This window comes from Ixodes scapularis, unplaced genomic scaffold, assembly GCF_016920785.2.
Source record: "Ixodes scapularis isolate PalLabHiFi unplaced genomic scaffold, ASM1692078v2 PGA_scaffold10__122_contigs__length_95168666, whole genome shotgun sequence".
Classification (NCBI taxonomy): Eukaryota; Metazoa; Arthropoda; class Arachnida; order Ixodida; family Ixodidae; genus Ixodes; species Ixodes scapularis.
In genome coordinates, this window is record NW_024609836.1 from 58,325,254 (window position 1) to 58,353,171 (window position 27,918).

Below are 27,918 nucleotides of genomic sequence, written 5' to 3' on the forward strand. Positions count from 1 at the left end.
GGCACGTAGCCAAGGGGGGGGGGGGGGGGGGGGGGCATGGGGTTCGGCCCCCCTCCCCCCTTCCCTCGAAATCTTCCATTTTGCTGGGACCCTCCTCTCCCCCCTCCCCCTCATACAGCATTTTGTCATCGGCGCCCCCCCCCCCCCGCCCCCCCCCCCCCCGAAACAAATTCCTGGCTACGTGCCTGAGTGGTGGTTATATGAAACTAAGAGGGCTAAATATGGATACTTGATCATCATATCTTTTCTTCAAACGGCAAGGCCAACTCTTTTATAAAATTTCGCTATGAACTCTTAGAACTCTTTTGTATTATAAAATTTCGCGGTAGAAGGTGCTGTTAGAACTTACTCAATTTTGCTATTGAAGCTACTCTTTTTAACTGTTTCAGTGAAAATCGTTATAGAAGGCATGAACTCCCTTAGGAAATTCCTTTATAGAAGCTATAAAACTATAAAACTCTTAGAACTCTCTTTAAAAAATTCGCTATAGAAGCTAGGTACTGAATGTATATCGTATTCAAAAGGCAAGTAATAGTGAACTTCGCTATATAAGCTACATTTAGAACTTTCTTCCATAGCTTCTTCATAAGGCAAGCACGGCCGTTTTGAGGGACGTGCAAAAAGAGTCCCCGACCCCATTGGGATTCCAGGGATATAGACGACGAGATGTTTCGGTGGCGTACACTCTTAGGTTGCGGTCAGACTGCAACTACATGATTAAAAAGACGGTCTGCAGACACTAGGGAATTTTAGGGAACCTCCAGTACGAACTCTTTATGTGCTACCCTACCGCATAAGACTTGCTCATGCGCAGTTCGTACCGGAGGGCCCATCGTACCATATCGGATCTGCAAAACGGTTCCCTAAAACTCCCTAACAAAGAGTTTTAGGGAACCTTCTTTGTACATCCGATACGGATAGGCCCTTGGGTATGAACTGCGCATGCACTACTGCAGAAGACTCGCGCATGCGCAGTTCGTACCGGAGGACCCATATATTACCATATCGGATATGCAAAAAGGTTCCCTAAAACTCCCTAAAAAAGAGTTTTAGGGAACCGTCTTTGTACATCCGATACGGATAGGCCCTTCGGTATGAACTGCGCATGCGCTACTGCAGAAGACTCGCGCATGCGCAGTTCGTACCGGAGGACCCATATATTACCATATCGGATGTGCAAAAACGGTTCCCTAAAACTCCCTAACAAAGAGTTTTAGGGAACCGGCTTTGTACATCCGATACGGATAGGCCCTTCGGTATGAACTGCGCATGCGCTACTGCAGAAGGCTCGCGCATGCGCAGTTCGTACCGGAGGACCCATATATTACCATATCGGATGTGCAAAAACGGTTCCCTAAAACTCCCTAACAAAGAGTTTTAGGGAACCGTCTTTGTACATCCGATACGGATAGGCCCTTCGGTATGAACTGCGCATGCACTACTGCAGAAGACTCGCGCATGCGCAGTTCGTACCGGAGGACCCATATATTACCATATCGGATGTGCAAAAACGGTTTCCTAAAACTCCCTAACAAAGAGTTTTAGGGAACCGTCTTTGTACATCCGATACGGATAGGCCCTTCGGTATGAACTGCGCATGCACTACTGCAGAAGACTCGCGCATGCGCAGTTCGTACCGGAGGGCTCATATATTACCGTATCGGATGTGCAAAAACGGTTCCCTAAAACTCCCTAGTTGCTGAAGCCTGTTCCTTCCTTGTTTGACCGTTCTGTCACATTGGTCATACAAAGAGTATCTGCAGGCATGTTCAAAGCATTAATATAATATGGAACAAACATGCTTCGAAGATACTTGAGGTGTGACTTTTGTCACAAGTTATGTCTGCAGCGAATAGCGTGTTTTGTATGATGTATGATTGGTACGACTGGCGGTTTAGGGTTTCTACTCCTGATGGCATGACTAGGATTATCGAATGGGAGCGAACAAGATCGATGATATCTGTAACAAGCACGGGCGAAGCTTGAAGCCACCGTGTTCATAAAACAAGTGATAGGAAGTAATTTAATTGCATTGTGCTTAAAGTATTACTTCAAGGAGGTTTAGAACACTTGTACTTTACTTGAAGTACATGCTTTGAGTATGTACTTGTACTACTTAAAGTGTGTTTCTTGGGGTGCTTTCCGAAGAAAGTGCAACTCTCGACTTGAAAGTACATTCACAAATTTAGTATTGATAAAGTTGTATCATAAAATGATTTTTTGTCAACTCTGAAGCCACTTGACTCTATCCAATATTAGTCGCCATTTCCGAAAACAACTGATGCACCCCCAATTACCCCTAAGTAATGCATACCAGTTAAAAAAAACAAAAACAGCACTGCATTGGAGAATGAAAGGGTATCATGAAAGATTGTGTTAAAAAGGTGTACCTACTACTTTACTGGAAGTGCACAACCTCCCATTTACTATGTGCTTTACTTCAAGTACCTTTAAGATATGTACTTTGCCCATCAATGAATAAAAACAACACCGTCAAAGTCTGACGTTACTCTTATTTCCGTCGATGAAAGAAGAAGAATACCACCAAACGACTCTGGTCCTTCTAAAACATTATAATTCCATTTTAGCCAATCGTGGTTGCTCCCGTCTAAAAAAAAACATTTCAAAAAAAAGAAAAAGCGTTTGCCATCATCCCTGAAGAAAGTTCTGTGGACGCCCATGAAGACAAGGCTAACCCTCTTAGTGAAATTCGCTACAGAAGCTATATTAACCATACCTTCTTCAAAATGTAAGGCTAACTTAGCGAAAATGATAGTATTTCGCCCACTATTAGCATTCGTGTGGCGGGATAGGTAGATATTTGTATTGAAGCATGGAGAGATGAGCCGGAGCTCGTTCTCTGACGTGTAGAGGGAACAGCTTCATATAACATATAAACTCAAGCGTATATGCTCTCCTCTCGTGATTTTGCGGTGTAGAGAGCCCGAACAGAACAACGGTGCTTTCCTGCGTTCAAATCTTATCGCCCATTTGCTGCGTGACTTTGGACGAGATAAAAAACTAATGTCGGAAACGCCAATCTCGAGTGGTGGGTGTTGCAGGCACGTAGCCAGGGGGGAAAGGGGAGGGGGGGGGGGGAGGCCCGGTTCCCCCCCCCCTCCAAAATCTTCCATTTTGCTGGGATCTCCTCTCCCCCCTCCCCTCATACAGCATTTTGTCACGCCCCCCCCCTCCCCCCAACAAAATCCTGGCTACCTGCCTGGGTGCTGGCGTGTCTATTTTTGTAGAAGTAAATGTACAGGTTGCGTGCGTGTGTGTACGCAAGAGCTTGTTTTTAGGTGAACGCTAATAAAAAAGTAAATATCTTTTTCTAAAAAAACTTTTGTTTTAGAAAAGCTAAAAGTAACAAGGGTATGAAAATAAAGAAACCACAGAAATATGATGAGTATGGGGTCAGCCTGTACAAAGAACTGTATTATTGAACTTGTTGTTAAATGCCCTCGCGTTCTTGTTTATTATATTAATCTCCTGCATGACACCCTTGGAAATCGCCTTTTAAAAATATCTACGTCAATCTGAAATTTTGTTGTTAGAGTGAGTGAGTGAGAAAGTGTTTTATTTACTAAAAAAAAGAAAAAAAAGGCGGGAGGTTATTGATTTGAGGGTGTCATGTGAATCTTCGGAATACTCGTTTTCAACACGCTCCAGAGAGCTCATGACAACACAGTTGTGGATGAAATTACGTCAGTGAAAACATCGTATACGGGCTGAAACAGTCCTTCGTGCTTGCGTACCTGCCAGGTTTTGAGAGAGCTGTCGTTCGAACAAGGAATGGAATGCAAAGTCGAGGTCCCATATTCGGAGTCTTTGGTATATTGAGAGTTTGTAGAGCTTGTGGGGACCGCAGGCACAGAAAAAGGCCGGATCGTGTGTTCTAGCTCATATTGACCGCGGGCGTACTTCAGCGGTAATTTATTTTTAGATATGCGTTTGTATCTTTTTTTTTTTTTTTTTTTAACCTAACAAGTCACTCTTTAACAAGACCCACGCAACATCGGCCGCTGTTCTTCGCATAATACGTTAATACTAATATTTAAAGCAAATAAAAGATTCAGCTAAGTAGTATCGTATTATCGTATTAAAATTTCAGTGTCTAAATTAATCAAACGTGTTGACAAGAATATAAATTCCACATATATCTATCCAAAATACTTTGTCCACATGTGCTGCTTGTTAGCTCGAAAAACCCAATAATGAAAGGTGTATAATATTAAAAAAAAGACAAATGAATATTTTAGTCGATAATGCTATTTAAGCTTACTTTAGCGAGTACAACAATGGCAAAACATGCAAGCTCGTAATTGTCACTGCCGCGAATTCGTAAAAGCACTCCTCTGAAGGTAAAAAATAAATAAATAAGAGCAGAAATGGTTAGCGGGGTTATACAAATAAAAAGTTAAGACATTCATGGATGACTGCGGTTAGTTCATAACGAAATTTAAGCGTATACTTAGCAAACAGAACAATGAAACACCCTACAAGCTCATAATTACTGCCTCTTCGTAAAGGTACTGCACACTCCTAAAGAAAAAAAAACTATTAGCGTGGTGTGAGAAATAAAAAAAAAGTTTAGGCACTCACGCATGTTTGCGGTTGTGAGGTCGCCTTGCCTGACGACGGTATCCGGAGGTTAGGTCCACGGGCTCGGACACCGGGTCCGGACCCCAAAGCGGCGGGTTCCCTAAACCCCGCCGGGCCGACGCGGTACATCGCTCCCCGCTCGAGATGGCCGGCTCAACACGGGCCGTCTGATCGGCCACGCTCGCCAGCGCGACAGCGCGTCTGGCAGATCCGCTACGTCGCACCCGATCTTCCAACTTTGACACGAACCCGTCAACGAAAAAAAAAAAAATAATAATAAATAGGGTCGATTAGAAAAGATGCCGCGGAGCAAAGAAAACAAACATTAAAAGATTCGAAAGCAGCATCCAAAGGAGCAGCCGGAGACGTCCCGTCTCGGAATTGCGCACCCCTTTGCGTTTTATTGCTTTAGTTTTCTCTTCCCTCTCTCTCGTCGCCTCCTCTCGGCGTTCCAAACTTCTTTTCCGCCCATCCCCATCTTCCCGTTTTCCCTCACTTCCTCTTGCGGCCATTTTTCCCTAATTCCCTCGCTCTATTTGAGGTCTGCTCGCTTTCCCGAGAGAGGGACGACGGGGACGATGGGGACGACGCAAATAGGGATTGGACAGAAACGGTATAAAGATGGCGGAGCACATGAGAACACGAAAATTTCACAATGGCGCTGGGTCACAGAATGTATCAAGTGATAGAGATTGAACCAGTGAAAAGAGAGCTTCATTATTTGGAAGGTGCTTGATAGATGAGTAGGTGGTTGTTGATGTTATCTGTTTCGGCTATGTTGTTTTCCTTATATCTTTTTCACTAATACAACTTCAGCTGCGAGGTGCGAGTACCGCTTCGTCCTGTCGTGTACGTTTCTTCATTTCGTCTACGTCTACGTCGATTGAGCTGTTTTTTTTTTTTTACCAACTCGCCCAAATCGTTAGCTTAGTGCGAAATATTCACATTTAATTTGTATTTAATAATATGAACTATTAATATGACACTATATTAAAGCTTTTGTCATATTTAGCCTACTAGTATTAATATCTGGCAACACTGCCTTGTTTTTAGGTTTTTTTTTTGTTTTGAATTGTCTACGCGACCCGAGGTTACTCTAATCAAAAAGAAAAGTGTAGCTTTTTTTTGACGTCACAAGGCAAATTTCCGTCAAGTAGAGCTTCTTTTTCGACCAGAGTTAAAACTAGCGAACGCACCCATCTCCCGTCAAATCGTAATGGCGAACCGTTTTCTTGTTTGCGACGGCGAGGACGATATGCTGTGTTGACGCCGCGGTACCTCTTTTCAACAATTTACAGTGCTCGGATTTTCTTGAAGCAAGTTCAGCCTGAACATGGCGTCAAGAAAGAAAGCCGTGGACAGTCGACGTAGTACGGCTGCCCAATTTTTCATGGATGAAGAGCAGCAGCTAGCGGACCAAAAATCAACTCATGATCGGGTAAGTGGTACGCCGGCGGCTTATAAATCGGACCATTTTAAGGCAATCATGTTATGAAATTACGCGTATAATATAAGGAATGCCTACTTTCGAGAGAATAGCTCGAAATACAGGACCGTATTTTTGTTGCAGTGCCAGCTACGCTACACGCTTTGGCAATCCGGGGCATGAAGCTATGCTGAGCGTGAGGTTTTGAAGTTGACAGTGGTTAATTTCGTAGAACACAAAGTATTTTCTGTGTTTGATGTAGCTAAGAAACAGCCCGAGTGAAGTCTAGGATTGAGCGTAGAATCGCTGGGATCTCAAGTACGAGTATGGAGCAAAACAGCAGTCCGCGAGTTCGAATCGTGATCAAATCAACAACAAATCGTCCAATCTCTCTTTCTTTTTTTTTTTTTTTTTTTGTACACAGGGCAGTTTATTGCAGTGTGTCTTTAGTCAATGACAGGAATAAGATCGGTAGGTAGACCCTTCAGTCGCCCCGCCTCCAGTGTGGGCTTCCTGCTTTTATAGTGCTTCGACGCTTCCTGGTCCTCGAGCATGGGCGCGCAGCCGAAGAGTCAAAGCACGAAGGAAGGCAATGGGTGCGGGCTGAGGCCGGCCTCAAAAGGAGACCCCTCACTCTCGCCCGCGTCAACAGTTTTTCATTCGTGCAATGTCATTGCAACATCATTAGACGCGGTGCCGTAGGCCTTCATGACGCCGTGACTCTCCTGTGCCATCACTTTGAACAATTACGGAATCGTCTGACTTTCGCCATTTGATGTTGTTTGTTTAGGAAAGCGTGAGCACATTACTGCTCTCATAGAAGCTAAAGTCACCAGGAGAATGCCATACAGCTTCGTAAACTGACCGAATTGAGAAGTGTAGTCGTCGGTGAAGTCACCTGCTTGCACCTCCCAGGTGGTGGAGCTCATCAACCAGGCAGCCGTGCTCCAGAATTTGAAGGATCACCAGAAGGTGACAAACCTCCGCCAAGTCCAGGAGCTGATTGTCTTCAAGGAACCCAACCTCCTCGACAACTTTCTCGATGTAAGCTGACTAGCCACACAACTCTAGTACCTGCGAGGCCTGCTTCAGACGGGACAATTTGCCCAGCAATTTTGGGGTTGCTGATGAGTTGTTCCCTAGATTCTTGCACTGTGACACGAATTGCTGGGATTGAGTCCGGCTTGAAACAGGTGAACAACTCCAACAACACGGAGACGTCTGATGTGGCAGCAAGCCATGAGGGGCGCAATCTTTTCACGTAACCCCCCTGTAGTGGTGATGATAACAACTACACATGGGGTTTGACTTGGTTCTGGTTTGATTTGGATTGGTTTTGTAACTAAATTGTTTCGGGCAGGTCAGTCAGTATCGACTGCACCAACCCTGTTGTGAGACTTTTTAAGCAAGGAATGTCTCTCGCCCGTGTTTTACACCATGTGTTTCTCTCGTTGGTTTCAGGAAATGCTGGCATTTCAGAATGACCGGTCGCAGGAGATTCGCAAGTTTGTGGTGGGATTTATCGAGGAAGCCTGGTAAGGATACTTTTCGCACGTTGACGGTTGAGAGACCTTGCTCTTTTTTTAATTGTCGTGTTCGAGCTGCGTGCGTGATGAGCTTAAATCCGGCTCATTTGAATGCAGAGAACTTTGCGATTTTATTCTAAACCTGTACTGGGGGAGTAAAGAACTGGAAAAATGGTCTTTATTGACTCAGGGACAAGTCTCTGAAGGGCCTCCTTGGAACAGCTCTCTGCCTCATCCCACACTTGTGATGGTAGCAGTGCATGCCTGCAAAACTAGAAGTATAATTTGCACTTGCGCCAGTCGCTTGGGAAACCTAAAGTCACCGGATCTCAAAAAAGTAGCTCCATTGCCTTCGTGCCTGCTAGCCAAACACTAACAAATACCAACATACAGACGACAGAACCTCTTAGAGGGATGGGCTTATCGGTTTTGGTTGCCATGGCGGTCGCCATTTTGGTCTATTCAAATCTTTAAAGAAGCGGTGCAACAATTTGCGAACTTTGGCTAATTAATTGCGGGAATTGATCCCGGCCACATATAAAACGGAGGACCGAAAACTATTCTTTCCTGCTTGCCCTAGTTTTCATTTAAAAAAAATAAAAAAAATTGGTATCTCTGGCACCCCTCAACTCAACATTGAAGCGGCACCAGCTTTGCCTGTGACGTCATTCGGAGTGGCGTTGGTTTCCGGTTGGGTGCTTCTGGCTTCCGTTTCCCCAGCGCTCGCCGGCTCGCCAGGCTCGCCGCTCTTCCCGCTCTCCCGTCGATTCCCCGACCAACATGGCGGCATGGGCGGATGGCCTGAGCGACGTCGAGCGCAAGATGCTTGCGTATAGTAAGTCAGTTGGACTTGTGCGGCGGGCAGTCGAAGTCGAGGTTGAGACACCAGGAACAATAACGATACCACAATACTACGGACCACGACCAACGCACTCCGTCGAGCGAGGGAAAGACAAAACATCCGGGTTGCTCGTGTAGCCGCCGTAGGCGCCTCGGGCGTCGACGGATGTCGGCGACGGCAGGTTTTTTTGACTTGCGGTAGATGGCGCCACAAATCTTTTAGCGGCAATATTAGGCTTTTGAAGCATTTCTGCATGCCTAAACAACAAGATTTTTTAAACTTAACCTTAAATCAAGCTTACAATTGCCTAACACTATCACTTACAAAAACCACTCCAAATGACGTCACACCACAGGTTCCATTTGCGGCCACCATGTGGCCGCAGGTTGGGAAAAAAAGTGTTTTTTATTTTGCGATTACGCAGCGAAATAGAGGTATTTTGGGGTATAGTGGCACTTTTTCTCTCACTTATGCTGAAGTAAACAATATAAAAAATACAAGCTGCACATTCTTTCAGTGTTAAAATCATTGCACTGCCCCTTTAAAGCTCCGAAAGGGTCGTTCCAACCAGTCGCACCAAGATCGCTATGGAGCACCACCGTACCGAAAGCGTTCCTTGCCAATATAAACATCTTTGGCACTGTGCATGCAATGCGTGCATGCATGCACAATGCCTGCAATGCGAGATGGGAAAATTATTTTTCAAATGCCTCTAAGCACTGGCGTTGCACGCGTGACGGCAGTACAAGGAGACGCCAAACACGCCGGTCGAGGATGCACCTCAGAGCGCCATACTCCTAAACTGGAACCTTCCTTTTGTTGAGCGGCTGCCTCGGCGCCTTCTGCCCTTCCTTCTGGACGCAGCAAGAAGGACCCGGACGTGTTCCCCAAGGTGCTGGCGAACCTGCGCATGATGTTCCGGGACGAGGCGGTTGCGGTGCAGAAGCGGGTGATCCAGGCAGCGACGCAGCTGTACCGGGTGGCCCTGCGCTGGATCTGCCAGTCCCGGGGGGTCGACGACCTCATGGAGACCTCCTGGGAGTATGTGCGCAACCTCAAGGACGACGTCGTGGCCCTGCTCGACTCGGAGAACGACGGGTGAGCGCCGCCTTCGTCCCGGCGAAGTTTTGACGCGGAACGTGTTGTGGGGCTAGGTTTCGTGAGAATAGCATCACGTTACGCTCAAACGACACGCATACAATATCACGGGACATCATGCGGTATCGCAATGTCACTTGAAATTGTTACTTCACACGACACCCAAAACTGACTGCGTGTGACTGACGTCACGCCCGTGCTGGAGTGTGTGTGACAGACCAATACGCATGTGATATCATGTGACGTCGTGTGATATTGCAATGCCGCTTGACATTGTGACGTCACATGACACCCAGACTCGACATCGCATGACTTTGCGATGCCGTGTGACGTCCCACACGCTCGGCATGTGCCCAGCTCTTTTGCTACGTATTCCCTGTGTATCCGAGTTTTTCAGATATGTTCAAGGTGCGCCTAGCTTTTTGCATACTGTATGCCTGGGCTTCGTCGGCATTCACCATCGTGCTCGTCTTCCGCAGGGTTCGCACTCACACGATCAAGTTTATGGAGATGCTGGTGATACTCCAGACCTACCCGGTGAGTCGCGTTCGACGACTCGGTTTCGGCTCGTTCTGTGCGGTAGTCTTACGTCTCCGTGTTTCGCTCGTACCGGTCAACCCAGGACGGAGACAGCCCCAACAAGTCTGAGAACGACTTTGCGCTGGACGACGTCCCGCTGTCGCTGAAGTTCATCAAGCCACGGAAGTTGGAGGAAGAGGCCAAGAAAGTTTTTGATGCGCTCGTCGTGTTCCACGGCACGTCACACATCTCGAGGTGAGCCTACGACAGCAGACGTCGCAAGCTGCCTTGGCTTGCGTCGTTAGTAAAGGCTTACTTTAATTGATTGTCCTAAGGCAGCTGTTCCTAAAGTTTGTGGTTTCAAGGATTCTCATGCTGTTGGTGTCAAAGAGGGAATGACACGCTTCGGTTGGGGTGGTGTCTTCCAGCATCAACCTGATGGCCTGCATGCAGACGCTTGTGAACATTGCCAAACACAGAGCAGAGTTCATGTCTAGGGTCATCCAAGCACTGGAGTCGCTTCACGGTAAGTCAAGTCTAAAGTCGCCCCTTGTTTTTGCGCTTATTCGTGCATTTCAAGTATGTATCGTAAATTACTGGCGGCCACTCCCCAATTTTAAGCTCGTCACAAAGTTCTGCTTGAGATCATTAATGCTGTCCATCTTTCCAGGCACAAGAGATGGACAAATATCTAAATTTACGGGTTGAACGCTTTATCCTAGGTTTAGCGAAGATCTGGCAAACCACGGGATGCACTGCACTCCCCTGATAGTAACTTCATAAAGTTAAAAGGATAAATGCAGAACAGTTGTTTCAGAAGTCGGGGCGGGAACATTGCTAGAAACTGATTTTGTTATGCCTTATCTTAGATTTGCCAATTCTGGAATATTTATCTGTCATGTAATGGGCACCTTGCTCATATTTTACGGTGATGTAAGAACTCTAATGCCTTGATAGCCACGTTTACGTGAAATCGACTTCAATGCATCAACTCTAACCTTTCTTAAAATGAAGCCGACGCGGATGCGCAGCAAGTTTTATGCAAAGGTGGTGCCACGCCCTCTAAAATCTCAAAGTTGAAGCTGCGGTTCCATCACCAGCTGCATCACGTGACCGCATTTTGCGGTGCTTCATGTGTAGACTAGTGTTGTGCGAATATTCGAATTTTCGAATAGTAGTTTCGAATAGTACTCTATTCGATATTCACTTCGAGAGCAGTTTTAATATTCGTGCTTTTCGAAGTGCTCGCAAACTCATGGTCGCAAGTTTGTTTACTGTCTAAAGACCAGAAAGGAACAATATCTAGAATCAAGAATATATTCACACGTTCGGCAAAATGGTATAAATATTATGGTGGGAACTTCGAAATATATTCATCGTAATTATTTCATCAACTTGTTTTAATAACGGGCAAAAGAAACCGAGCAACGAACTCCAGAGACGCCGGCGCCATCTTCGCCAATCTTGGCGCCCTGGTTGCCAGCACACTTTTCTCACCACCGCCACGTCCAAACATAAATTTAGAAAAACAAGTTTAGGATAAAAAGTAATACCTTTAGAAATTTCTCATAACATGCATAATTGCTGAGAAACTTTTATTTCCGATAAAACTCATAAACACGGTTTCAAAACATTTAAACTCTAATATTTCGAAGGAATATTATATTATTACAGCAACAAGGTAACTGGATGACATCGACATTGTCAAAATGACGGCAGCTAAGTCGGTTGGTAAGATGGACTAACGACAGCGTGAGAAGTCCAGTTTGGAAGTATTTCTGTAAACTTCCCTCTAAAAACGACAAAGTTCTTGAATGGCAAGTATTCAATATTCGATTAGAAAATATTCAACCAAAGTCACTATTCGCTTCGCATTCGATTCAAACTCAAAATCCACTATTCGCACAACCCTAGTAGAGACCCCGTCGACGAATGTAAAGATTGTGCCCGCTGTCTTCGATGCTGTGCACATAGTTACGAGTTGCAAGAAATATCAAAACCCAAGAGCTTTGGGTTCTGAGCCAGGCCAGCAGGCCACTCTGGGAGAGATGCGACGTGCTCTCTGGCAAGCGAGATTGTTTTCAATCGCTCTGAGGAAGTCTCCACGCTTCACCTCGCCAAACCTCGCCAACCATGGCCGGACCCTAAGGCCGAAAGGCTCCGGGGCAGGCAGGAACGGCACTGAGGTAGGAGCTGCTCGTTCTGCGGTACCATGCTGTGCTCGAAGCTCTTGGCGTCGTTAGTGCTTGCACAGAAGCCTCTAGAGACTTCCTTGGACGCGCAAGTCGTAATTCGCAAGGCTTGGTAGGGGGCTGCCCTCACCGAGCAGCTCAGCTATATTCCGCTCAGTTTTAATGGCAATAAAAGCTCAGGCTTTTTCTCGCGAGAAAACTGAGGGCGACCACACGGGACCGCTTTCCACTGTCACTGACGAGGTTGGCCGCCACCATGTTCTCAGCTGTTCACTCGCTACTGCAGAAAGCGCCTTCCCATAACCCTGCCCATTCTAAGACTCATAGCGACCTCAGTTTACATGGGCTGAATGAATGTGCAGTTGCCGTTTCGATCCACCTCCGTCTAGCGACTTAAATGTGATGCGCTTTCCTAGCACATTATGCCGTTTACATGACCGGATTGAATGTGACAACTGGATACAATGCAACTAAGTTGCATTCACGTAAATGCAGCTTTTGCCAAGTTTGTCACGAAAACGGTCATCAAGAAGGGATTTTATCATTTGTGGCCCCTTGCTTCGGTGTGCATCTTTTTCTCTACCTTCGGTCGTATTCTTGGGAGACTGAACACCCCTAACAAATGGTGCAATGGATTCTGTGCAATTTTTCAGCCAACCTACCTCCGACCCTGGCAAAGTCTCAAGTGAGCAGCGTGCGAAAGCACCTGAAGGTATGTTCAAGCTTATGTTCTTATCTCAGGGACCTGCTATTACAGTAAAACCTCGTTATAACAAAGTTGAAGGAGCGGTCGTAATGATTTCGTTATAACGATTAGTTTGTTATAGCCACTGTCATTTCTTCCCACTATTAGCAAGCAAGGGGAATTATGATTGTTTTGTTACATCCATTAGTTTGTTATATCCCATTTTGTTATAAAGAGGTTTTACTGTATATCATCATATCACAAAAACTCTGATCATATGATATTGCTTAAACACAGCAACATACAGTATAGTGAGGGATCTCAGTAAGAATGAGCCCGATGACAGAAACATGAATTCGTTTTGCCCCACTGTTCACTCTTTACTTGTATCTGTGGAATTCGGGAAAGTGTATGAATAGGTTGCTGTTTTAGGCATTACACTGAGAACGCTCAGATAAGCCTACGGCAAACATTGTTTTGATAGATTGACAGTAAAAGGTAGGCACCAAAAGCCCGTTCCACTGTCTGGCATTTATTTTAGTTGTATCTTGTATACATAGGCACTATACTTTGTTGGTATCAATCTATATTTGCATTTGTGCAACACTTTGTGCTTTGCTGCACGACTTTTTGCCCACTTCATGTGTTCGTACGACAATCATTGGAAACAGTCCTCGATCTTGGCGGAATGTATGCTGAGCGATCGTGCCGAATTTCCTCGAAAGCGGACGCTGGAAATTGGAAACCATAATTACATTTAATGTGCATCTCGCGTCCACAATTGTTCTCAAGTTGATCGTCGTCTGTGCTTTTGCTCAGCTGCAACTGCTCATCCTGATGAAGCACCCTGCTGCTGTCGACTTCCACGGACAAATCAGCACGCTCCTCACTGATCTGGGAGCCACCCCTCAGGAGGTAAGCACCCATTTCGAAGACCGGGACCTTGGTCTGGAAGGACGGATCAAGTGGGAAAAAAAGTGTGGGAAGCAGGACACGTCAAGGATGTGCCAAAATGGTAAATTTAGGGTGGTGGAAGACGACTGGCAGCAGCGATTTTAAACAACACGCTGGTTGAAAGGTCGCAGGTCCGAGACATAGCTTATTAATGCGAAAGCATTAATGTCCCATAGAGTGGAACCGAGGGCGTCTGTAACCACATAAAATGGCACCTGAATTGGCTATGATGCTTCATATCAGATGCTTTGTCGTGGAAGCCGGCGCGGTCGCTCAAGGTCAAAGCAGATGTCCTCTAAGATAAAAAAAACAAAACAAAGCACAGCAAGAAAAACACAGCAATGCAATGCTTCGTCACGGAAGCTGTCGCGAAGCCGGCAAGGTTCGTTGCGCCTGCACAGGGGGGTGATGCGTGATGTCGCCGCCGCAGCGCCGTGTGCAATAGAAAAATGTGGCGTGCTGCTTGTAGGAATGCGCTGCGTGTAGGAATGCTTTTGCAGTCCTACACGTAAGTTGTGCTAAGTGTCTGCTGAATTTTTTGAAGGACAGCTCTCCTTCATTTTTGTTTTTGAAAAAACAATGCAATCCTCTTCACTACCACTTAGGAAGACCACACGTCAAATATTATGACCTCGTTCTGTCTAAACGCTTCTCAAACGGGCCGGCAAACTTTGGAACGCGCCAAGTTGCCGAAATTGGCTGACTCTAGCGGTTGAATTGAGGTGCAATCAACGGCGCAGTCAAGGCTACGGCGTTGGCGTATCCAACATTGAGCTAAACGTCATCAATATTGCTACTTTTTGTTCTTTGTTTTGTTTGTTGTTTTTGTTCTCTGAGCAGTCGTAACGGGTGACGTCAGCAGCATCTCCTCTTGGCATCGGCCAGTTGTGTTGGCCGAGCAGCATCCACGTGATTGGCATACCAGTACCTGCGCAGCGCGCTTCTCAGCCTTGGGGGCCGTCCGGCCATTACTCCCATCCCTTGTGTCCCTACCGCCGTCATCGTCTCGCTGGCTGCGATTATCGTCTCTCGGAGTTTCATTCCCACTACATACACAGACTGTTGCCACAGTTGGTCAGATGTCGTCGGATATCGTCGACACCAAAACTTGGTGAAGACTGCGGCGCAGACGACACTTGGGTCTTGCACGCGCTTGCCCCAAAGGTGGCCCATCCCGATACCGCCCGTCATCACGCAGAGGATTACATGACCGCTCGTACCATATGGTAGCCATGTTTTTGGTGGCCCGAGGCCAATGTTGCCCGATGGAGCTGAAGCTTCGGTTCCTGTGTGTGTTTAAACCAAGATTTCACAAAATATAACCAATTTTTCGCAAAGCTAAAGACAGTGCATTTTATTAGTGCTTTTTAATTAGCAATCATACATAATCCCGAAATTGTTGGAATTGAGTGGAGTTGCCCTTCAATGTCCCTAGGAAGTACAGGACAGAGTGACTCCCCGTAACTCTCTTCTTGTCTGCCAGATTGCCAAGTGCATGCCCAAGCCGGAGGAGCTGAAGAAGCGGGCGCGGCTCATCGAGGAGAGCACCAGTGTGGCCAGCGGCGCCGCACCGCCTAGTGTAAAGCGAATCAAGCTGGAGGTGAGCTCTCTTTCTCTTCCCCATCTGACCACTGTCGGACGTGTCTTTTGCAGTTTTCGGGTTTTGCAGGGGCGAGACTAGAGGTGTGTGCGCTGCTTTTGGGGAATAAACGCACTATGGGCAATGCGCAGATTTTACGGACTTCGCAGATTTAGGAGATAGACCGATCTTAGGCAATGTGCAGATGCTGGGAAATACATATAATTTTAGGAAATATTCGGACTTTAGAGCATATGCAGGTATGCAGGTTTTCGGGAGTATAGAGACTGTATAGGCAATGTGGAGATTTTAGGGACCATGCATATTTTAGGGAACAGACTGACCTTGGGCAATATCCAGACCCTGAAAAATATGTATAATTTTAGAAAATATTAGCATTTTGAGAGCCATCCTCATTTTGGGGAGTAGAGAGAGACACACAGTGTAAAAACTTTCAGTCTTTTTACTTTGGTGATGAAGGAAGAGTAGCAGAGTTGTAGCTTCTGTTCTTGGCGTTGGCTTTCCAGGCGAGCAATCTGCTTTTCTTTTGCAAGGGAGCCTGAAGCGCTCGCCAAGGTGGAACTTGAGGCGATAGCGGCTTCGCGGCGGCGGTTGCGGAACCATTCGCGCTGCTGCACACGTCGCCGTCGCTCATAGATGGTGACACCGAACTCTCAGAGCCGTATATTGGGAGAGTTTGGCCAGTGGGTGTGGCGAAGAAGGCGCCGGAGAGGAGAGAAGTAAATGAAAGGGAGGAGAGCGCTGAAGGGAGCGAGAGAGAAAGAAGGGAGCAGAGAGGAGACGACTGCCATTTTTTAGCAACGCTGTCGGAGACTGGTCGGAGAAGAGCGCTGCTGAGGCTACGCGTCGTCTGCTACGGGCCGACTTCTTTTTCGCCTGAATAAAAGTTTGTGGTCATACGTCGAAAAATCTTTATTTATTAGCTTTTTAACCCACCGAGGAATAACAGAATGTCATTTTCTTGCCAGAGCCAACGATATAAAAGGCAATAATCGAGATTTTGATGCCGATCCCACGCATTCCGCCGGGAGAATGATTGAAGATGGCGGCCCTCCCCACTCAGCTGGGAGCAACCGGGAGTTCACGTGCATGCGCTCATGCCTCTCGCTCTACGCCGCATGCTGATTGGCTCACTTGGGAGGAGAGCGTTACAGCGGCGAGATCATAGACTGACCAAACTCTCCCCATATACGGCTCTGCGAACTCTGGACAGAGACCGCCATCTATGAGCAACGGCGGCAACCAGCTGTTTGCCTGGTTGCCGCCGTCGCTCATAGATGGCGGTAGCTGTCCAGAGTTCGGTGTCATTATTTTTTTGCTGGTGGACACGATCCTGGGGAAACTAGCCCTTAACAGCTCCGCAGTAAAAATTTAGTGAATACAGACACTATAGCCAAACTGCAAAATTTAGAGAGGAGGTAATTATGATAGGCCCTATTTTAAGTGATGTACCGGCAGATTTTAGGGGTTGGGTAAACTGAGATAGCCTATGTCGTCTGGACTTGGTTTAAAGGGTGACTGACTTCTCGTTCGTCCGCAGACTGAGGAGGAGGAAGAAGAGGAGGAGGAGGAAGAGAAGGAGGAAGGGGACGACAGCGCCATTTCCAAGGCAGCCACTAACACAGCCATCGACATCACGGCCCAAGACCTCGTCTCGAGGCTCACCACTGTGAACGTCACGGACATTGTTCTAGTCAGCATGGTGAGGTTCTATATGGGCTTCCACGTGTTTATTTTGTCAGGACTTGACTCTTGTGCCTTAATGATGCTTGAGTGTCACTGCCTCATTTGTTAGGATTTGTGCAATATTCAGTTACATGTACGCAAACCTGTTAATTGCGGCAATTTTGTTCTGTTGGCAAAAGGGAAAACTTGGCATCTTCGCATTCATGGCAGATGGTTGGCAGTTGTGGTGGAAAGGCAGCGTTACAAAAGAATTCGCAGGCTCATTGCCGCATACTGCAAACGGAGTGGCAGCAGTATTTGCAGTGTTTTCCAACGCATCATACATTCGCACCGTGCGAGGATGACTCCTATTATTGAGTATGAAATGCAAAGCACTTCCTGGTTGAATGGTCTGGGAAGGTTTCTCGCAGCACTACACCACACACGGACATATCACGATCCTACGTGTCCAGTAAAGTTCTCCACCGAGTCCACACATTCGCACTGCTTTCAAAATCTGGGGAAGTTAGTGCACAATTCACTCGAGAGGCTTACGAGTTCTAACGTAAGAGGAAATTTAACGAGGAAACTTTTTTACTAGGTTTAGCGGAAAGTGTTTTCCCATTAAATTTAGCTACCACTTGGCCACGACAACATTCAGACGCAGCAGCAATAGAGAGTTTTAGTGGATAGTTCCAATAACCCCGATGACGATACCCGATACTCTGCAAATGCTTCTGCACATGCATAGTGTCGTTATTGGAGGTATCGGAACGATACACTAAAACTCCCTAATCACACACCGCTGATCGATTGGTGTTAGGGGTTATAGATGGCTACGACTGTTAAACGTTTCAAGTAGTAGCAGCAGCACAATAAGACTTGTAGCCATATTCTCAGTACTCATTTACATACTTACTTCATATTTAGTTTATATTGATTTCAAACTTGTTTTGTATTACTTTAGTGCTCATTTTATACTCGTATCGTACTTGTTTCATACTCATTTTCTGCTCTGAGCAATCTTGCCCAGGACAAGGGTCTCATTTCTATCTTTTGCGGTATTTGTCCCAGCTCTCGCTGCCTGAGACGATGCCCGCCCACTTTCAAGCATCGTACACTCCGATCGCTGTGGCCGGCACCGAGACCCAGATCAAGCACTTGGCTAGGCTCATCTCGACCCAAATGACCGCTGCCGGGCTTGGCAAGGGCGTCGAAGAGATGATGGTCAAGGCCAAGGTAAGGCCGCCGTTTCTCTCTCTGTCGTCATCGTTGGGTATTTCACATCACGAAAATTGCAATGGGAGAAGCAGAAGATGTCTGACGACCTCAAATGCTGCGTTTACCTTGCAAACAAAGCCTTTATGTCTAGTTCTCAGCCGCGTGCACTGGGTGCCGATGGTCTTTACGGAAGGACAGCAGCAGGTCGTGAAGCACCAAGAACATATGGACCCATAAAAGTGGACACCGAGCGTTTAGTCTCTCTAAGGTGCAGTGACACAGGGATTACCTAGTTCTCTGTGTGCTATGTAGGAAAGTAGGCATGCAGGATTTGACTTTTTGAGGCCATAGTCCTTAAATAAGTTACCGTAAAGTTTCGGGAGAATGCCCGTCCCTGGCAGACACCCCTCTTGATTTTGGGGCCGAATATCCATAGTATAAAAATCCCAAAACATTGTGTCCCCCCCCCCCCCTTCTCCAGATATCACTCACCGAGCTCTTATTGGCTGATTGAAAAAAAGATTGAGGTACACCTAAGCACTTCTTACGAGTTGTGAATGTGAAAGCATGCAAGCCACTCGTCCGCTCTCTATTTCGTCTGCTGCGCACTTTTCGTCACCGGTCAGCGCGTGTACTCCCCTGGGCACGGTGACCTTAGACGCTTCGTGCTTAGGGGAGCAGCGGCATGCTGATGGACACTCAGTGGTGCCATGGTGTGGGCGGTCGTGGAAACTGACAAGCGCAGCGGCCAGTGGAAGCCCCGTCGACGCGCGCCACCCAATGGAATCGAAGGATCGGGGGAAACTATGTGCCGTTTTCGCGCTTCAAACTGATGACGTCAGCTCGCCTCATGAGACAGTTGCTGCTTTCACATTAAAAATTGTGGGTAGACCCCAATGCTAGATGCCTTGGGGTCTTCAAGGCATCTAGCATTCAGGTCTACCCACTGTTCTTTCAATCAAAGCCAATCAGAAGTCAGCATCGTTCTGACGTCACTGCAACTCCTGTACAAGAAGCAGACGATTTGCTCTCCGCATTGGTTCTCGTGATAAGCAAGTTTGTAGCGGTATCCCGTGTTTATCGCACCGTGAAGTGCAAATCTGCTGCGCCCACAATCTGCGGTATCTGTTCCCGTGACATGCGAGTTCGTAGCGGGTTCCCTCGCTTCTGTCTGCGATCTGTGCCTGCAATATCGGTTCCTGTGACACCCGAGTTTGTAGCAGGTTCTCGTGTGTTTATCACACTGTGAAGTGTGAATGTGCTGCGTCCGCGTTCTGCAGTACCTGTTTCAGTGACAGGGAAGTTTGTAGCGAATTTATGCATACATATCTCACCGTGGAACGCTCATTAAGGGGGGAGAACGAAGAAGAAAAAAAAAATTCTTCCCAAAAAGTTGATTTTGAAAAATGCCATACTTATGTCTGTCAACATCTAGAGAGTATTCCCAGAAAGTTTCACTTGTTTACACTGCATAGTTATTTTTTTATGAATTATTTTTGGTCCAGCGATGCTAAAGAAAAGGTAGAGGAGGTACGAGCACTTTGAACGCGTTTTTCTCTATTCCACTTTTTGCCATGAATTTCACTTTAGGAAAACTATCATTTGAAAAAGGGACAAAACGAAAGGCTCACTCATTGTTTTTCCTAACTAAAATTTAATGGGCAATGCAACTGTGGCTTTGTCTTTTTTTACTTTGTGGATGTCTTTTACAAAAGATGTTAAGATTTTGTCATTGGCATAAAAGACAAAAAAGTTCTTTGATTTTTCAGTGCAATGTTAGCATAAAATAAGTTACTTTTTGGAAATTTTATTTTCACAGTTGCACTCTCCAGGCACTCTGCTGCATATCTAGTGAAGAAAAATGTTGGGCATTTCTTCAATTTTTTTAACAATAGTTTTCGTAATCAATGCTACTGTGTTCGTGAAAAAAAAAGACTATAATTTATTTCACAGTTCATCTACAGATGAAGCTTTGCACTGCGTTCTGGCTTGTAACTGCCAGTATAGACTGTAAATTTCATTCATATTAAACCAAAGGTTCAAAAGTTGACCCTTTTGGGTAGTGTCCTCCCCTAGCCGTGTCCTCAATCTGTTGTATCACTCCCCGTTTCAAGTTTGTAGTGGCAGCACCCACCCCTTCGTGCTTATCACCAATTTTTATGCAATTTTGCTGTTGCAGCTTCAAACAATGCCAACCCCAACTTTTAGAGCGCAGCTCTTAGGCGCCCGTTTCCGGCTTGAGCGGCGTCGCCGTTGGCGTCGGCGTAACCGGGAGGTCACATGACCCCCCCAGGTCACGTGACCTGGGGGTTATCGTCACTGATGACGTCGTAAGTGACGTCGCTGATGACGTCATTGGCATCCGCATTGCCATCGTCATCGTCACTGATGACGTCATCAGTGACGTCAATGATGACGTCATCGCCATCGGCATCGTCATCGTCACTGATGACGTCACTAGTGATAATGACGTCATCAGTGACGTCACCGGTGATGTCACTGATGACGTCATCGTCACGTGACCTCATAGGGGTCACGTGACCCCCATGAGGTCAAGTGACCCCCGTGAGGTCACGTGACTGTAGTGAGGCAACGGCGACGCCGCTCGGAGGGAGGAGTAGCAGACAGGATGAGGAGGTGAGGAGGAAGGATATACCTTCCCCTTGGTACCCCTTTCCTCCTCCTCTTCAAGAGCTGCGCTCTAATTCGGCGTTACAGGAAGTTGTAAACGGCTTTCATTTTTCACCATTTATCTCCCTATTTTGGGTGGAGTTTCTTTCGGAACTTTAGGGTAGATTAAAGTTAACTGAGCCTAGAAGTGGACAGGTGGAAGCTTGGGAACAACCTTAACAAATTTTAATCGAAATATTTGGCAAAAGCCACTCCTATTTTATTTGAATTTGCTTCAAACTCAAACTTTACAATTTGAACATGCCTAGTCTTTTGTATTTGTGGTTTCTCTAAAACGAGTTTCCAGAATCCAGGTTGCATTATAATGGTGCATTAAATGGAGGGGCGTCGTTGCAGGAACAACAAGAAGAGGAGAAGAAAGTCGAAGAGACTTCTCAGCCAAAGCAGACAATCCAGACTTTGCTCGGTAAGTTTTTTCTGTTCTCAATAGTATTACCCTAAATCCCTTTCTATCTTATTTTTTTCCTATAGTAATGCATTGTTCTAGCTTGGCGACATTTTTAACTGTGACTTGTCTCTTTGTGTCGCACTTGAAACCTTTGTTCGACTCAAAAGTGTCGAACTGCAAGTGCAATATTTCTTTTGCTGTTTTGTGAAGGCGGTACAACTGACACCGGTAAGAAAAAAGAGGCCAAGAACACCGTCTTGATCCCGACGGGCTTCGAGGTGAGAATGATTGATCGCTTTATTTTCTTCTTCCACATTGCTTTTTAGTATTAATATATTCATTTTCTAGTTTTTATGTCTCTTCAGTACAAGCCGCTCTGCCTAGATATAAGGGTGATTGCACAGGCGAGCTGGTGAGTGATCATACTGCAAAAGCCCGGAGATGAGGGACACAAAAAAGGGGACATACACAGCACCATCTCAAAAAAGACGGTTTGAGAAGGGTTTGTGTTTGTCCCTTTTTTGTCTCTCATCTCCAGGGCCTTTTAGTATGATCACCACCATGTAATTGTTGGAGTTTCAAATATGAATTGCTGCGGCCATTGATTTAATAGTCATAGTCCAATTTCCAAATGTTTTTGTTGGGGGTAGTTCGGTAGACAAACGAAGACAAAAGGGGAAGCTCAAACTTGACGCTTCAAATATGCAAAAAAATTAAATGAAAACATTATAATAAGCCACAACATTGGAGCATATGCATGTGTGGGCGTGTGACTTTGTTTTTAATTAATTTAAGAAAGAGTTGCTTGCGTGCACTTGCAGCAAAGCAACAAGGGACGTCGATTTCGGCAACTCAACTTGGCGGACATCACGCGGCCACTTAACGAGGATGAGACCGCGCAGATGCTCGTTTCTGCCGTCCGTCGAATCCTCAAGGCGGGGCGTGAGTACATCTTGTGTTCACGTAACTTTCTGGCATAATATCTTTTTTCAAAATGAACTCTAAATAGTAAGGGTTTCATTATCTTCACTGCAGGGGCTCATTCCTCGGGCATCTCACCGGTAAGTGTCTCTTATCGTTTTTTGATCGGGCATTGACACCTATTGTGTTTTTACAGTGACTGAGTGAACAAAAGAACGTAAAAGTAGCGCAAATGTTGCCATGGTGCGAAAGAATACACCCCCTTCCTCTGTTCAGGTTCAAGTCAAGATTCTTGCAGGACTGGCGACGCAATTTGGAGGCGAGATCAGTGCCAGTAAGATCCTTCATTTCTAATTTTGTTCATATTTGTCCCTCCCAAAACTCGGGGGAAAAAAACTCCCCCGAATTCGAGGAGGAATAAACCCTGACAACATGGAACTCTGGTTATAATTAGGCCGTAAATGTTTCCGGCATTTATTTGTAAGGAAAGTCGGCGGATGTTTTTCGCCATTCATTCGTCTTGGCGTATTCCAGCAATCCGTTTCGGACAGACCCTAAAAACTGTGATCATCGTTGAAGAAATCTCATGAAAAGCTAGGAGTTTTAAGCTGTAAGAGAGGTGGGCTTCAAGAAAAACAGTCCTTAGCTGGAGTCAAAGTTTGAAGAAATCCACGTTTTTTCAGTTCGAGCCGATTTTGTATTTTTGACACCGACGGATGTTTGTCGGTATTTTTCGGCTAAAACAGGAAAGTCCACATCCTAGTTATAATGCAGAGCGATTCTACTGTACTGCCACATCCCTTCCCGTAACGCCCAGCCTCGGAAAACGGGGGACGCGGAGACGCTGTGGCCATTGACAACATCGGGCTTCCTCGCCTGGTGTGCTTGGCGTTTGCCCGTGCAGCAAAAGTAATCCCGAAATTGCAACAAACGACGCCGCAAAAGCCGGAGCGTCACGCCGTCGGACGCAATGATTCTGCCGGTCGGGCGTAGAGGTTCCGGGCAAAAGCGCGAAGAAATGCAAGCGTTGTCGTCGCAGCATTCTGGTTGCCGAATCTTCCGTGAACCGTCCAGCCGGAGAGCGACCTGCAGCAGAACAGGCGTCGGCGACGTTCACCGTCGTCGCTGTGACGGCGAGACACTTCTGGGACCTCGTCGGACGGAAATCCAGGGATCACTTTTTAGGACGCGTGGGAGGCACCATGTTCTCGGTGACATGCTAAGCGTGACTCGTACAGAACAACTCTTCCCGCGCGTCGGCGATGGTGTGGCGTTATTTCGGATGCCACGCCAGCCGTTTGTGGCCGGGCCAGAAAACATGGGCGCCACACTGACGAGGGAAGTACAGATCTGCTCCTGCCAGTGAGAGCTGGGAGAACAGCTGCATAATATCAGCGCACCCACTCTCCGCGGCGCGCGCAGAGTGCGCGGCCGACTTGGCGTGCTTTTTCGAACAAGGAGATATTGGTGCCACTGGTGCGGTTTAACGACAGCTCGATTTCCAATCTAAAAATAAAACGCGTATCTGCTACTTTTTTTGGTTGCGGTGCACTTGCTGCGTTCAAAAGAGTGATCCCTGCTTGAAATCGGCGCCCGCATTCTTTACGCATCGCGTTTCCACGGGCGGAAAGACTCTCCGTACGGCTGGCACGGTACAGAGTTCCTTTTTCGGCACGGCGTTCAGTGCTGAAGGACTACATCCTGGAGGACCTGCGCCTGCATGCGGACATTGCCCTGGCCTGGCTGTACGAGGAGTACGCCCAGCTGCAGGGCTTTCAGCAGGGTGGTGCCGCGCCGCCCATGGATAAGCTGGCCGGCAGCGAGTCGTACGTTCACTGCCTCAACGGCCTGCTGAAGGACGTGCTGCACAAGTGCGAGCCGAGGGAGCGGGACGCGTGAGTCGGCCTTGCCGGACCATCTTGTTTTTCTGACTGCAGTCCACCCAGTGTGCAGAGGCAAGAAAGAAAAAAATTTTGTTCTCTGATTGCGGGTTCTCAAACTGATTCCAGGAACCAAGGGGGTGCCCAGAGTACCCTCATGGGTTCCTGCAGTTCCCAGATTTCCTCGACCATCCCAGTCCTGAGCAGTGTTTCCCCAGTTCGCCATAAAATACCGCAGAAGCGCCCACTTCGTTCAAGCGCCCACTATTAACATTTCCCAAACTTGGGAATACAGTTGAACCTCGATTTAGCGAAGCCACCGGGACCCCCTAATTATTTCGTTAAATCGGGAACTTCGTAAAGTCGAGAAAGACATTCTTCGGTATAGGCTGAGCGAGGAATCCGAATTTGTTCGTTAAATCGGGAAACTCGTAAAATCGGGTTTCGTTAAATTGAGGTTCAACTGTACTGCAAATTATACATTAACCGCCTGATTTGACCAGGCAAGTGCCCATGTCTAGATTAACCTAGTGTCCAGCGATAGGGGTGGGCTCTCCCCCGGTAGTTTATGGTAAGCACTAGTTTACCGGATCTGAGCTACCCACTGATGCGTAACTAATAATTATTAGTTAGGCGCAACAGCTGTGCACTCCAGGGAAGCAATACGCGCAGAGCTCGCGAGTTCCGCATATATTGGTTTTCCGCAGTGCACAGGTGCTCGGCGAGAAGCGCACTCGACAAGGCTAACATGCTACGATCAACACTTGGAGAAGTACTAGTATTGCAGTTCATCTCAAAGCGAATATCGAATAGCACATTATTCGGAATTACTATTCGAAAATTCAAATATTTGCACAACCCTATAGTAAGTGAAACACTCCCTAATGGTCCATTTTTGTTCACACGGTCTGCAGTATTTTGTACTGCGTCAGTGCTGAGACCAAAAACACCTGTACCTCAGCTATCAATGAAGAGAGATAGGCATTCCTCAAGATAGAGAAGTTGGATAGCCCCTCCAGTTTTGTACCTGGTGCATGGTCTGTGCCGAAAAATTCTTATATGCAGCACATATTGACTAATGCCTGCTTTATTAGCTCACAACGAAGCTTGTGTCGTACATAAATCATCATTAATCATACTCTGCCATTTACAAAATCCTTCACATCTTGCCAAATTGAACGATCTAGAAAAAGCAAATCCTCATATGGTTCACACCTGTAGGTAGCCTGCACCAAATAAATTTTCTACTTTTACACATTTGTAATCTGCCCGGAAAATGTGGTATACTACTCTAAACCGTGCAGTCCATTGTCTCGTAATTCAGTTTGTGACTAGATCAAGCTGTTGGTTTAGTCCCAAATTCAGTTTGATGGACAGTTTGTACGCTTTATTTGCTTCGAGAATCTTTTGAAGCTTTCATCTCAGAAAAAAATTTAAAGACGTTTACAACTCCCTGTAATGCCAAATCAGAGCGCAGCTCTTGAGGAGGACGAGGAGGAGGAGGAGGGGGGGACGGTATTCCTCTCCTCCTCCCTCTTTTTCCCCCTCTATCCTCCCCCTCCCCATCCTTCTCCCCACCTCCTCTCCCTCCTCCTTTCCCTCCTTTCTGCCCCTCCTCTCTCCTCCCCCTCCCCTCCTCTCCCTCCTCCCTCCCGCACGGTGCATTATGGGACGTTTCCCAGAATGCACCGTGCGGTTATGTCGATGTGTTAGAGCTATGCCGACGGCGACGCGTCATGCCGACACGTTCTGCCAACACATTACGACTACGCCGACGCCGTTCAAGCCGGAAACGGGCGCCTAAGAGCTGGGCTCTAAAATGTCGGACCGCATGTTCCTAAAGATAATGCGTTCAAATACTCTTTTTTTGCGCGGACGATCAACGATTGTCGTTCACAGCCATCTGACTCTGTGCACGCTCCAAGTATTGACTGTTGAATAATTTGTTGGAAAATTGATGTAACCCTTTCCTGCTTCGAACAAGAAAAACTATCCGGAGTATTTCTCAAATTAACAAAATAAAATAATGAACTGCGACATTTAACTGTCCGTCCTTCTGTTCTTTTCTGTAGATTGTTTGGAAGGTTCTTCTTGGAGATCCCTTCGATCACTTCGGATGCCCTCATCATTCTCAAGCAGTACTGCCAAAACGAGGTGAGTTCTCGCTTTCCCAGCTGTTTACTTTGTTTGTTCTCCATCTTTCTGCGATAATTTGAGAAATGTTAGGGAGTGGTTCATTGAGAAACGGCATTCAAGAGAGACTCCCATGCAAATGTAGTGTCTAATAGCTTTCATATTTATACTATTGAACAACGGAGTGAATTATCAGTTCTTGCTTTTGTCCCTTTGGAGATGGAAAACGTATGTTGACGTTGCGTAAATTTCTTTATTGGCCGGTAACGGCCGACAGTATCCAAAATAAATAAATAATATGGCCGGCTCCGTTTGGCATACCTCCACCACGTCCTGCAGTGCCAGCGTTTCGACGTCTCTTTGAATGTCCGCTAAAAGCCCACCTTTCGCGGACATTCCCTGTCCTCAGTCCACGGTTTCCAACGGCCTGGCGATCCTGCGAGCCCTGGTGGACTACCGACCCCCGGGCCAGATGGAGTACCTGCAGAAGCTGCTGGAGCTCACTGTGGCGCAGAACCAGGAGGTGCGCCTCCAGTCGGCCAAGCACGCCAAGCAGCTGCACGAGCGGGGCAACTTCCGGCCCATCATCGAGGTGGGTGTCGCGGCGCTCGGACGCCTCCGACCTGGAAACTCTCTGTCGCGCCGTGGACTCGTTCTCATGTATGATGCAGTGCCAATTTGACATTATATCGACGGCGTTGATTTTAGAAAATTTGTGGTGGGTTCAAGGAGCGCGACCAGTTACGGTGCGCCGAGGAGTCTCGTTGTGGACAAAGCATAGAGAAGGCACGAGAGTGGAGTCGAGAGCGGAGGCAAAAATGGCCTACAAATCCTAAGAATCGTGCTCAGGAGGCGGCCCAGAGACGACGCCGATGCCAGAAGGATGGCGAATTATGCGATCGCCGAGCTGTTGTCACTGGTATACGCGTTAAGCGATAACGTAAATGCAGTCTGATTTTTTTTAGAGAAAAGGAAGTGCCTGTAGGGATACGTTGTCCCTACAGGCAGACATTCATCAACAAGACCGCCGCAAACACGTGATGTCCATAGGGAAATCTGAAATTTCAGAAAGGACGAACGGTTCGATTCACGATGGAGTGACTTGAGAACCCAGTCTTCTTGAGGAGGGCACCCTAAAGCTGGATCTGCCTAGATCTGTGCAGTGATTGTCTGGAGAAGTAGTTAACAATATGTATCTAAAGTTTGTGTCTATTAAAACATTTTTCATCCAGTTACTCTCAGACTTTTCACCCATTTCGTCAGCAATTGAAAAAATATTGCCCTCATATATATTTTTTTTTTTAAAGAATGTTTGCTATATATAGGCATGCCCTAACGATTGTTTTTTCTCTTTTTGTCCTATTTTGTCATGGCCAAAGGACTTTGCCCTGATGTACCTCCGTTTCCTGTTGGAGCCGGTACCTCCGCAGCACTTGTTTCATAACAGTTTGGGTGAGTGAGCACTCCTTCTTGAAGTCTGATAATTTCTGTATGCTTTGTTAGTGTGTTGCCATAGGAACTTAGAAATTTGTTGATAGGGGTCGATTGATCTGCATTTGTGTGTAAAAAAATAAAT

The 27,918-nt window shown here is 46.7% G+C and overlaps 1 protein-coding gene across 9 annotated transcripts in view; it reads left to right on the top strand.

The window, feature by feature from the left end:
• The first annotated feature begins 5,647 nt into the window (after positions 1 to 5,647).
• LOC8044019 (symplekin) overlaps positions 5,648 to 27,918 on the top strand; it is a 39,773-nt gene continuing 17,502 nt past the window's right edge. For 8 of the 9 annotated variants that reach the window (XM_029993796.4, XM_029993797.4, XM_040209062.3 and 5 more), the window contains exons 1-21: positions 5,763 to 6,040; positions 6,944 to 7,072; positions 7,490 to 7,563; positions 9,260 to 9,493; positions 9,973 to 10,030; positions 10,116 to 10,267; positions 10,441 to 10,538; positions 12,858 to 12,916; positions 13,709 to 13,804; positions 15,327 to 15,443; positions 16,984 to 17,145; positions 18,183 to 18,347; positions 21,357 to 21,426; positions 21,619 to 21,686; positions 22,230 to 22,350; positions 22,444 to 22,469; positions 22,606 to 22,663; positions 24,014 to 24,224; positions 26,282 to 26,363; positions 26,752 to 26,934; positions 27,722 to 27,794. In XM_029993796.4, the coding sequence (XP_029849656.1) occupies positions 5,936 to 6,040; positions 6,944 to 7,072; positions 7,490 to 7,563; positions 9,260 to 9,493; positions 9,973 to 10,030; positions 10,116 to 10,267; positions 10,441 to 10,538; positions 12,858 to 12,916; positions 13,709 to 13,804; positions 15,327 to 15,443; positions 16,984 to 17,145; positions 18,183 to 18,347; positions 21,357 to 21,426; positions 21,619 to 21,686; positions 22,230 to 22,350; positions 22,444 to 22,469; positions 22,606 to 22,663; positions 24,014 to 24,224; positions 26,282 to 26,363; positions 26,752 to 26,934; positions 27,722 to 27,794 (2,341 nt within the window). In that variant the 5' untranslated portion in view covers positions 5,763 to 5,935. Of the gene's footprint in view, positions 6,041 to 6,943; positions 7,073 to 7,489; positions 7,564 to 9,259; positions 9,494 to 9,972; positions 10,031 to 10,115; positions 10,268 to 10,440; positions 10,539 to 12,857; positions 12,917 to 13,708; positions 13,805 to 15,326; positions 15,444 to 16,983; positions 17,146 to 18,182; positions 18,348 to 21,356; positions 21,427 to 21,618; positions 21,687 to 22,229; positions 22,351 to 22,443; positions 22,470 to 22,605; positions 22,664 to 24,013; positions 24,225 to 26,281; positions 26,364 to 26,751; positions 26,935 to 27,721; positions 27,795 to 27,918 lie in introns of all 9 variants that reach the window. The other variant, XM_029993795.4, reaches the window with a different exon arrangement.